This window comes from Abramis brama (genome assembly GCF_963993115.1).
Source record: "Abramis brama genome assembly, chromosome: 7".
In the NCBI taxonomy this organism is placed as follows: Eukaryota; Metazoa; Chordata; class Actinopteri; order Cypriniformes; family Leuciscidae; genus Abramis; species Abramis brama.
Genome location: NC_139969.1, coordinates 25,510,513 through 25,522,962, shown reverse-complemented (window position 1 = coordinate 25,522,962; position 12,450 = coordinate 25,510,513). Strand labels below are relative to the sequence as shown.

The 12,450-nt window shown below is 36.9% G+C and overlaps 1 protein-coding gene across 3 annotated transcripts in view; it reads left to right on the top strand.

Annotated features, from left to right (window-relative positions):
- Nucleotides 1–625: 625 nt before the first annotated feature.
- Nucleotides 626–12,450, top strand: part of arhgef4 (Rho guanine nucleotide exchange factor (GEF) 4) — a 75,106-nt gene continuing 63,281 nt past the window's right edge. For 2 of the 3 annotated variants that reach the window (XM_084119655.1, XM_084119652.1), the window contains exons 1-2: nucleotides 626–1,272; nucleotides 3,870–3,899. In XM_084119655.1, the coding sequence (XP_083975781.1) occupies nucleotides 1,090–1,272; nucleotides 3,870–3,899 (213 nt within the window). In that variant the 5' untranslated portion in view covers nucleotides 626–1,089. Of the gene's footprint in view, nucleotides 1,273–3,869; nucleotides 3,900–8,874; nucleotides 9,024–12,450 lie in introns of those variants that run through there. The other variant, XM_084119654.1, reaches the window with a different exon arrangement.

Here is a 12,450-nt window from a genome sequence, read left to right as displayed (position 1 = left end):
AGTCTGGGATTGAATGTGGGTGTTAAAACAACTTTGCAGAGCCATTAACTTTTTCTCAAATCACATTACAATAATGACATGTAATACAATAAAGAGCTTAATGTTTTTATGTCCAGGGTTTTCAACCAGAGGTCTGAGAAGACACTGCATGGGGACTGTAGGAAATAACAAATCATGAATTAAACTAAACTTAACTAAAAAAATAAATAAAAAAATCATGATATCTCTCACTATTTGAAAGAACATTAACTTTGATGATCTTAAACTATAATGTAATAATAATATTTAATGTTTTTAATAAAGTGTTAGGGGTCCCTTTATGGATGAGGGTCCTCTATGTGAAATCACTCAGAATACAGCCTTTTTGGTATTGTGGCGAACTTCTTTAGAGGCAAAAAAAACACACCTATTATTGTATAATTATGCTTAAAATACCAACTGACCTCATATAATTCACACCGCATTCTGTACTGAAGTTGTTTACAGTGCACGCGAGCGTGCGTAGATAGTTTGATTGATTTGAATGTGAGTGTTTTAGTTTGTCGCGTCGCGCTGTTTGCGTAAACGAAGTGTTTGATTGGTCCATTGGGCGTTGACGTCAGAATTCCGTCTACAATTCACGCTCGAACGCTCGCAGTGTATTCAGATTCGCTGTTCATAATGCGCGCGTTCTGGTTTGTCTCGTCGCGTCGCTCGTTTACGATGTACTGTAGATGGAGGAGGTGTTGGATCTGAAACTCTGCTTCCTCCCCCCCCCCCGACTGTCACCGACAAACAACGTGGGACGCTGGAATTTGTTATACCACACCAGAGACTTTTGCACTGCTTTTTATACACCGTCGCGTCACAAGTAAGTTACATCTCGCGTTTCGCGGAGCTGTAAATATGTGTTAACTACTGACAGCGATGAAATAAACATTGCACTATCACCTGCGGTTGAGTACTCACAAATGTCACGCACTGTTCAAGAGCCTTTGCCTTCTATGACATTCAGACGACTTGATAACAACCAACATGAAGCAGACAGGTACTGTTAGAACGTTTTGCCTGTTTTAAAGAACTTTTAAACTTGTTGAAGTCATTGTAAACATGGAAGAGGCAGACGCTGGGAACGGTACTGGGACGCATGGCTGTGAACTGGAGCGTCCTGCTGGAGACGGGGGACTGGATGAGGTGCAGATGCATCTCGCCTGCTTACCGGAGCGATACATGAGGGCTAAGTTTTCCCTCTCCGCCTACATATTTTGTTGGACAGTTGTGAAGTTGTGTCAGGTAAGGCATGCTGCATTTGAAAGTACAATTTGAAGTAATGAACAATATTTAAACGCTCCACAATGAAGTCAGGCCCAAAGTTGTTAACCGTCTGACAGTAATAATGTTCTGCATACTAGTCTGGATTATTTACATAAATCAATACTATTTTCTTTTTATTTGGGTAGTTGACACATAATAACATATAAAACTGTCATCAATAACTTGCACTGCAAACTCAGTATTTTAGTCTTGTTTTACAGTAGGCTACAAATGAAATATTCTTAAAAGTTCTTAAAGATACTTGAGAAGCAAAATGACATGATATTTTTTTAATCAAAATTAAGTGACTATGCTTAAAACGAGAAGAAAAACTGCCAATTGTGTAAGAATAATAAACTTTTTCTGCTTTGAAGTTTATTTTTCTGACCAATTGGCAGATCTTTTTTGTAAGAACACTATAAACTCAAACTTAATTTTGATACATTTTTCAGAAAACAAGACTTAATATCTTAAGTCATTTTGCTTCTCAATTAAATATTTCATGCTTTAAGAATGTTAAATATCTGTACTGAAAAACAAGACAAAAATACTAAGTTAGAAAATATCTATATTTTAGAGAGTAAGTGTATATATCAGGTGCTGTGTCACCATTTTATTTTAAATTTATAATTATTTTCACCATTTTTGTGGTAGTTAACTTTAGTTAACTGTGCAGAATGAAAAAAAAATGTATAAGTAGAAATGTTTGCCTCTCAAAAAAAAAAAAAAAAAATTATATCAAATCATAAAAACCGTAGGTATAATTATTATATTATACATGGGTTTTTCAGCCTGTACAAACTCAGGGTGCCATTTTCTCAGAAATATTTAATAACTTTCATTAAGAACTTCGCATATTTCGCATGTACTGTACTTGACAGCTGCTTTTGTAATAGTAGGCTATCTAAAGCAGTGGTTCTTAACAGTTTTTAATCTCAAAATATTCGTCATAATCATATGTCATAATTTTTTTTATAAATTCAAAAATATGTCAGTTTTAATTTTGTGCTTCGTTTTACTAAATTGTACTCATTTTATGATTTACTGGTTGACAACAACTAATCTAGAGTATGGTCTTGTTCATAACAGATGGTGAAGATGTGCCTCACAGTAGATTCACTCCTTAGAAAGTTAAAATTGCTTTGAGTGGAGTCAGACCCTCCACCTGCTTCAACCCAGGGGGTCTGTTAAGCTCATCAGTATTTAACTATTTACCCCTTCCTCTCAATCACACCCCTTTTATACCCTCAATCATAACATGGTATGAGGCAGTTGAAAGGTGTGACATCATCATCACTCTGGCTATTGTATGGCCATTGAAAAGTTGTGGGGGGTCTGTGAAAAGTTAGGATTATCTCCCTAAAATGGCTAGGGTCGGCTGTAATTGTAATGATTATGATCTGTGCCCTTGATTAAATCATAGCTGATCTGATCTCCTTGAGCCTAACAAATGAATTCAACATTCAAAAGATAAGCGATTTCCAATTGAGCAACAGATAAATTCGACCTATATATTTTTTTGTATTGGCTCCATATTTGCCAGGAAAAATGCAGCCAAATCCTTGAACCTGTTCCAACACTGGAGTGTTTCTTAGGGCACTGGAATGGCTGGCTGACTGCATCCATGCACTATCCCCTCAACCAGCCTTTGAACTGCTGCCATTTGAACCTTTCCATGAATGCAACAGCTGTAAATCACAAGCACTTCTCAATGACCTATTAGGGGTTTAACTGGGGTTTAGCATCTTTTATTCTAAGCAAGGCGTAGCTAAAGAACATCTGCATGCCCAAACTTCAGCAACAAAGTGGTTTGTTGGATTCTTTAGGGAATAAAAGACTGCAGTTTGTATTATTAGTATTTTTTGTAGACTCTATTATTCCAATAAGCTTCAGTGAGCCTATTCCTGTATGGCTTCCTAATGTATTTGGATAAAATCGGACAACTTAATTAGGATTAATTAAAGATGATATAAATCCTGAATCTACACTCTTTACATTTTTAGCATTCTTGCAATGAAACAGAACGGCTGCCTTAGGTCAGAGGTCACAGCCCAACCTTGAACTGGTTTTAATTGTTTTGATTGGTTAAGAATGAACACCGACTTTAAAGTGCAGCAGGATCTTTTTTAAAATAGTGGAGAACCATATGGATGGCTGGTAGATCAAATAAAGGCATGTATTTATTAAGACATTTATGACTGAACAAGAGTTGCACAAGAAACAGTAGCTTTTAACAAGCACCATGGGTTAGCTTTTTCTGTTTAATGTTTATTTGGTAACATTACTTTAAAAATAATTTCATTGCTATAGACCTTTTTTTTTACCTCAAAAGAAGTCATAATACTGTAGGTATGTGCTGTGCATTAAAAACATCTTTTTACCTCACCCTAAATAAACACTAAAATGTCTTATGATTGTTTCAGTTGTGCCGTACCAGTTCCTTGTGGTTTATTTTCATGTCAACAATTTGAGGCTAATTTAAGGCTAATGCCTTGCTTATGTTCTGTTCAGAATTGTTGGTACTTCAAAACACACCTTGAAACTGTCTTGTATGTTTCCTTTTTGTGTGTTTCCAGAGATTAAGCCCTTCGGCAGTTCTTCCCAAGGTAAGTTCTTTCTTTTGAGTCAGAGATTGATGAACCTGAAAACCCCTAAGTCACATGCACTAAATCATTGCCATAATTCTCTTTCAATTAATTTAGATCATTTTAACGCTGCTGCATTGAAATAGTTTGAGCTCATTGTCTAATAAATGCACAATTACTGTTAGATCTGCCATTTTCCATTTAATATGAGGATTCATTCATTTGAATTTAATCCCACAAAGCGTCATTCAGCCAAAGGGTTTGATGTAATCATTGAGGATCGAGCATGCACCATCAGGACATATTGTACTTTTTCCTCATATACGCTGCCAACAGCCTATCTGCCTTCACCCCTGTAGAGGCTGTGCCTTAACTTGTCGGATGATGCTAAGGAGTTATGCAATGCTTTGAGGTGTAGTGTCTGCAGATGGTTGGTGCACTCTCCTGACACAAGAAGATTTGCATTGTGTTGTATTGCTCTAATCAGGCATGAACAGGCCAGAAAATTATGTTGGTTTTATGCATTGCGGTTTAAGGCAGTGTTGCCTCTTAGTAAATGGAATTATTAGTCCTGATAGTTTACCACTCTTTCCTACACCAGTAGTTGCTGATTCCTGTCACACAATTTGTTTGCTTCCATTCTTGTTTTATTGAAATGTTGCCTAAATGCTGCGTAAATTAATTAATAGGTTGTTATAGTCATTCTGAATGCTTGTTCCCAGGTGCTTGTTAGTTTTTGCTGTAACATTGACTTGATTTTGTTGGCACTAATGATGCAATATTAAGTCAATTATGTTATGTCAGGGGTCAGGTTAAACCATTCAGCTTAAGTGTTAGTATAATTGGAGGTTATATGTAGTTTTAGTTCATCTGCTGCTGCACATGTAAGATACATGAAATAACCCCTCGTTGGCAGATCTATATACAGGTGGAGCTGGGGAAGGTGGAGGGTTTCTCAAAGTGCTCTGCAGACTGATAACCGCAACACTACCGGTATTTGAATGTTGAGCAGCAGCTCATTGGCCACTCATTGGATCTAGAGTTTCATGCCAGAACTTGGTATTTATGTTCAGCAAAATAAGGCAATTTGATCTAGAGAATCATAGCCTGTAAATCCCATCCATTCAAATAGCTTTTGGTGAATTTAAACTAGATAATAGGCATCTTGCATAATATAAATGACATGGGAAATAGGACTGCATACACTTTGATATTTTGTACCTCAGCAATGACCTTAACCCTGTAAAGCATGAAATAATAATTGTCAGAAAAATCTTTTTTTTTTTTTTTTTTAATGGGACCGTTTTTTGAACCCTTAGACAGAATCTAAAAAAAAAATCTTTAAAAAAAGTCTGTACGTTTTTTTTTGTTGAGTGTCATATTTGATACATTAGGCTTTTGTGGCTCATAGGTGAACATGGAGCTCATACGTGAGAAGCTCTGTAGTTGTTGATTGCCATGCACTACACTGATGATTGAGAAATGTCCAAATAAACATTCCTCAAAAGCCTGATGTATCATATTTGATACATTTTAACATGATTTTTCTAAAAAAGGAATGATAATTAAGTAAACCTAATCTAAAACTAAAGTGTTCATCTTGAAATATTTCTAACAATATTCAAGTTATTTTCACATTTACCTTTTTAGAATTACAGTAAAGGCCTTTTACTTGCTGAAAAGTACGAACCATCAATCAAACAACAGAAGGCATGTAGTAGATTGTGTACAAGAGGTTTTTCAGCTTACAGTCGTGAATTTATTTGACCCATTAATCCTGGCATATTTGTTGTTCTTCTGGTTGGTTGAGTGGTGAAGGATTTGTCACACTTCTTGGTTCTGTGTTTTTGAAGTGCAGGTTGTTAGATTTGTGCCATGCTGATTTGATTTTTGTGTCAATTGACCATAAAACCTTTTATTGTGAGCTCAAATATGGCTCTTTTGAGTGCCATCCTCTGTTTAACTCATTTGAGTGATAGCATCTACCCTCCTTCATAGGCTAGTATTATGCAGAGCTCTTGATATAGTTCTCCATTCTCCACTACTGAACTTTGTATATTCCACAGAACGTTCTTGGCGTCACTTTGCTTCTGCACAGATCTTATTCATGCTGAGAGTTTGAGGCGCAATCTTTCAGGCCTTGTCTGAGTGATTAATGTAGCTTTCTGTTCTTTATAATTGAGCCAATAAGGCCTTTTGGAACATCCAGACATGCTTTGGCTGTACCTTTTTCGTAATTTTCTTCAATAAAGCAGTTAAGAGCTTATACGAACACTGATACACTATCAATCAAAATTTTGGGGTCGGACTCTGTAAGATTTTTTTTTTTGTTGAAAGAGGTCTTTTATGCTTACCAAGGCTTCATTTATTTGATCAAATGTATCAGTACAAAGTAATATTGTGAAATATTATTACAATTTATTTTAGTAATTGATTATAATAAAGTTTACATGAAATGGAAAATCAAAATAATTCAATTTGTAATTCAAATAAAATTGTAATTGTAATTAATAAAAAATATTATTTGAATAATGAGGCATGTTATACTAAATAAAACTTTAAAAGTGAAGGTAAAAACAGTTGCCTTTAATGAAAGTTGCCTTTAATGAAAGGGATTTTTCAGGAGATGAAATACCGGTAGAATTTCATGCTTTTCCAGCTTCATGCTTTTCCTGCCTCTTCATGTCTCAGCTTGTACCTATTTTACAGTAATAAACTCAGCCAAGTGTCACTTAAATCATCTCCTGGGCCGTTTAGCCTTTGAGTGTTATGGGTGTCTCTCAAAATACAGGGTGACATTTAATTCAAAAAAGGTCTGAGTGTTTAAGAATGTTGACGTTAAACCTTCGGGATTTTACTTTGTACAAATGCATATTTGTATATTTTTATATCGATCTAATGGTTTCATCTGTGCAGTTTGCTGACTGAGTTTAGACTTATGAAAATCATGGGTTATATACAGAGTATGTATTACAAAGTATTTACATGCTTTAAACGGCATACTATTATACTCAGCGAGCCTGGAGACATATTCTTGGATTTCTGGTCACATGCTCCTCTGAAGTATGCTTTGAAGGGCTGTGCTAGAAGCTAGAAGCATGAGTTATAATGCCACAAACATGCAAATAATGCTACATCAGTCATAAACTCCCACATTAACTCTAATAATAGTCCGTAATCACCTAAAGTCCCGGCATTGCCCTTCTTGTTTGCGGACCGGAAGAGTAACCTGTCACACTCCTGACCCAGTGCTGAACCTCAGAGCTGGCTTTAGAGCGCTGCATTGGCTGCGGCAAACTCTCATGTGGCGAGCGGATGATAGCCGCGCACTGCCAGGGTAAACTTCTCCATGGGTAAAGTTCTCTGGATGCACGCTCCATAATTACTCTCCTTAGACTTCTTTAGACAATGGGTTAAACACTACTGTACTCACTAAAAATGTCTGGGAACCACAGAGATGTGAAAAGAGGAGCTAAAGAGAGTTGGCAGTAGTTGTGTTGTTTCTATGCTTCGGATCTTTCCTCTGTGGATTAACTGGAATGACATTGTGTTTTGTCCACGCATTTGAACTTCAGCGTAGTGTCGCATTTTTTACGTGGTCCGATAATCAGCCAGGCATTGGAAAGAGCTCCTCATTATCATGTACCGCCCCACTTGCATTGTGACCTCTTTCAGCTTCTGACTGACAACTTCCCTCTGTGCTCGCTCCCCCTCAACCCGCCCAACACCGAATAACTGATTTTGATCACTCGCAGTAATAAAAGTCACATGCCTGCCTGGAACAATGGCCTTTCATTTGGTGGCTGCATTCATTATGACCATGATATGTTAGTATTTAGTGCAAGATTCATGCTTCATGCTAGGTGAGACAGAGACAGAGAGAGAGAGAGAGAGAGAAAGAGAGAGACAGTTATTCAGGGGTATTCGTTATGGCCTAAACAAAGAGATCTGGAAGTGCTTGCTTTTCTTTTCATTCCCTCTCCTTTTAGAATAAAGCGACTTCTCACGCACACTCTTCTTCTTTGGAGTTAGTTGCCACAGGCGAAGGGCTGCAGGAGGTGTGCCAGATTTGTACTGGCAAGTTGTTTATTTCCTTTCACCTTGAAGCACTAGAACCTGCACATATGAAAGCTGACCTGTGGATAATGGTTTTTGTTGAGTGATTTAAAAAAAAGTGGGTTAGTTGTAAACCTAGAAAACAGAAATTACAACACAAAATGATTGGATTAATATGACATTTTAGTGATAATAATAACAAAAGACTGTCAGTCTGTGCATTAGTGGTGGGAATTTTTCAGTGATGGGTGTTAGGTTACATCGTTAATGAATCATTCATTCAACCAATTCATTCAAAAACAATCAATTCAGGAATTAATCACTTAAACGTCTTGACGAGTCATTGAATTATTCACTCACCCGTTTCATTCAGAAACACTGATTCTTTCAGGTAAGTCACTTTGGTGTTCATGAGGACTTTAAAGGGACAAGTGACTGAAGAATTAATGGGCAGTGTTACTTAATACGACAAAAAACACTGCTTATTTTGTGAAACATCGCTCTAAATAATTGAGGCGAATCACTTTCTTTCACCTGAAAGAAAGCGTTTTATATTCCTTTCTCTATTGTCCACCTGACCTTCACGTTTTATCTCTTTAAAATATAGCACTTGTTTGCGTAAACCTCATGAGGATATACTGCCATGCAAACACCCTGTAGTTAAAATAAATGGAGCACACAGACTTTACCTGTAAAACCGCTCTGAGAAATGATTAGCATCCTCCGGGAGAAAAGGAGGAGGGAACCCGCTCCCCTGCGATTGGTCTCTCTCGGTCTCTTTATTCAGAAAACCTGAATTTCTTAGCGCCGTCAGGCTGTCCTGACTGGCCCTTTTCTCTTATTCAGTTTTTTCCTCCCTCTTTCACTGTGTTTTGGGATGGGCTTCCTCCTTCCTCCTCCTTTGTTTTCGTGTCACTGTTTGAGCCACAGGCTGTGGAGTGAGTGAACTGGAAGTCTCAGTGCTTGAGGAGCAGTCAGGGGCGATGAATGGACTCTGGGAGCCAGTCTGGCTGAACTCAGATCAGCTTTCTGAGAAGAGTGGCTGTTAGGATGCCAAACAGAGGCTGTGACCACAGAGACATGGCACAGGTATGTCTGAGAAACTACTTGATGTAAATCTTCTTGTGGTCAGTTTAGCAATCCATTTTCTTTTTGGACATGAGATGATTATTGTCATCAATGTTTCTCAGTTTCTGTACTTCAAAAGTATCATTGATGCACACTTTTTACAGCGTAGACACCTGTATATGGGTCAAACACATTGTTCTTTGTTCAGCCATGTTATTTTACACCATGCTGTAATGTAGCTGCCAATGGTTTTTTTTTGGTTTACGCTGAGAGGTTGGGAATTGGTTTGCCAATTTTTGTTATATTTTATGATTTAATCCTTCATTGATAGAACCACTATGGCAGTTGTGCTCTCCAGTTTTCTATAGTTAAGACAATAATTTGTTATTGTATATAAGTAGGCTATATCACTTCACGGATATACCACGAATTACTGAATAAAACTCCATTGTTTAGATGTGAAGCCTGTAGATATCTCATGGATTCCACATTGATTCGTCACAGTATTGGCCTTGTGAACTCTTGTTGTATACAGTATGTGAATTGTGTACATTTGAGCTTTGACATCACATTTTTATCATACAGCTCTTCTGTGAGGCAGCCTAATGTAGTTCTGTACAGGTTGTAGGCCACTGTTCTCAGTTTTTAAAGGTTTACTCTGTTTGATCCCACATTGAGAATTATGTGTTTGCTCCAGTGAACTATTAGAAATAATAGTTTTGATACCACAGCACCCTTAATTTGACATCTATGCATAATCAAATAAATGGGGGAATCTCATGAAAACATAATTTCATGCCGAAATCTGAATAGTTTATATACTTTATGTAATCATTTTAATATAAAAAATATATTTTAAGATTATTTTTTTTTTGCATTGACATTATTTTCATAACAACTCAAAACATTTCCGCTAAAAATCTCATTATTGTAAGCAATATGTCTAGACTTTCTTGTGTCTAGAGTTTTTTTTTTTTTTTTGGCATAGATCTGTGATTCTCATTTCTACATTTATTTTTATTTAAATCAGCATGAATTAAATGCATTTCAACAAATACTATCATATTAAATAAATACATAACAATTTAAGAAAGAAATTACAAATTTTTTACGGTATAGTAATAGTAATGAGATATTTTGCTTTACGATAATTAGGAATTGGGAGAAATTTGTAACTGTCATGGAAATAATGTTATAATCAGGGCTCAATTTGAGGAAGGATGCGGGGGGCATCCCCATCCCCAGTAGATAAACAGTGTTGTGTATTATGTAAAACTTATCATGCAAATGGAATATTAAACTTCTCTTTGTATGATAATTAACGAACTATAAGATATGTTCTTAACAGTTTTCATGAAATTCACCAAAATATCTAAATATACTTGATCGAATAAGCAGATTCAAAGATATTGATTTGTTACTTAACCTTGGCTTGACGCTGTTTTCCCCTTCATTTCCTAGACTTCCTTTTGGATTAGTTGGGCTGAAGCAGTAAATTTGGGCTTCTTGTTCACCTCTTGCTGGGATGTCCTGATTGAACCTCCCAGTTTTAGAATAATCTGTTGTGCCCGTCACAGGCTATTTTAAACTCCTGCCGAGTTCAGAGTTAAAGGGCAGTCAAACAAAGCAGAAGAGGTCAGCATCCATCCATAAACCAACAGTCTTTTTTATAGCACTGATTTAGGATCACAGCAGGTACAACTACAAGTGTTTAATGACATTAGTTTGATAGTAAAACCGAATACTAATGGCTGGCACTTAGACACTTTCTTTGTTAGAATTATAAACAAAGAAAGACAGAAGAGAGCTGAACAGCTTTTAACCATAAATGTGTATAATGTCTTGTACAGAACGAGTTTCAACATTTGTGTTTTCTTGTATCCTTTGGGATGCAGCTGGATAGTGAGATATGAACAGCTCTGGAAAATATCTGTTGTGCTCATGCCGATGGAATTGTTGCTGTGTTAGGTACAGTAGCATTCTGCAGCTGCTAGTATCCCTCATGAAACAGCTGTTGTTTTTATCAGTGATATAATTTTTTCCCCCTTTTGCACTTTGCCAATAATAAAAGTGTGTTAAAATCGTGGTTCAGAAAAACAAACAAGGTGTGGTGTTGTGTCAATGTTGTGTGGGGGCCATGAATGCGTTTCATCTGTCCCAGAGGAAAAGAAATGTGGAACGTTCCGGTCTCGCCCTGTACAGCCTGCCAGCCCTTCGGCCCCCAGATAGTCCTGACTCCGTCAGAGCCAGAGAAACGTCCCAGAGTGGGCCTGATTTACAGTAACAGTCAGGTTTTTGCATAAGTTTGCTCACAAAGGCATCTGTCCTTATTTGCCAACTGTCAATGTTCTTTTCCCAGGGGAAAACCGCTTCTGTGGACACTGGTGCCGAATACTAAATAGTGTCCATAGTGTCCACAATGCTGCCCGAACATTCTCCCTTTCTCAAAATTGCAGGGTGGATGCTTTCCCGTCCAGGATCTGAGGCTGAAGTATTTTCGCTTCTCTGGTCCACGCTAGTTCTTCTTTTTTTTTTGACACACTGCACATAGATTTATTAGAGTAACTGGAATATGACATTGTCAGAAGCTAGTAGCTCATTTGTGGGCACAGGAAGCCGAACAGGATGATTGGTCGCCTCAAGCTTGCCCTTCCTTGCAGATCTGGACCACAAGCCTAGGGCAGCAGCCAAGCCTTCTTTTGAGCCTTCACCCTGGTGTTGGTGTCCTGGTTAGACACTAGTTTGACCTCTTTCTCAGGGCCTTTCAGTGCTCAGCCTTTCATTAGCCTTTCAGTGCTCATTTTAATTAGATATTAGTTTGCATTTGTAAATTTGTATATTTGTACAACATCTCTCACTTGGTAGCCAGCTAGACAATTAGACATGGATAGGTTGTGTGACATGTTCTTATCTTATGTACTCCTTAATCCTTAAAAACGTGAACAAAACTACACTGAATGAAACTGGTGTAGGATTTACTTTGAAACAATTTTCACACTCATGAGTTGTGAAGTAAACTTCATAATAATTACAAAGAAACGGCAATTAACATTAAATTAAACAATTTAACATTAAATTAAACAATCTTTTTGTTTTACACTAAAAAATACTGGCTAAACAGTGTTTCTCAGCTCAAGTGGGGCAATCCACAACATTCTTTGAATTGGATTATTTCAACCATATTCTTTATGGATTTTCTTTTTTGGGTGCATTGTGTTATCGTCTTGCATTGTTTTTTATATTTTGTCAACAGCATTTTAATTCGAATTTTAATTGTCATTATATATTCTTCTCTCTCAGTGACTTATTGACTGCTGAGATCATTAATCTGTCAAAATGTCCTATTCAGCCTGCATATTGTTAGGCCTATAATTACATTTCAATATTTGATTTTAAGGACATTTTTGTTGCTTATTGTATGATGAACAGTTCTGAAATTGTGCTGAGT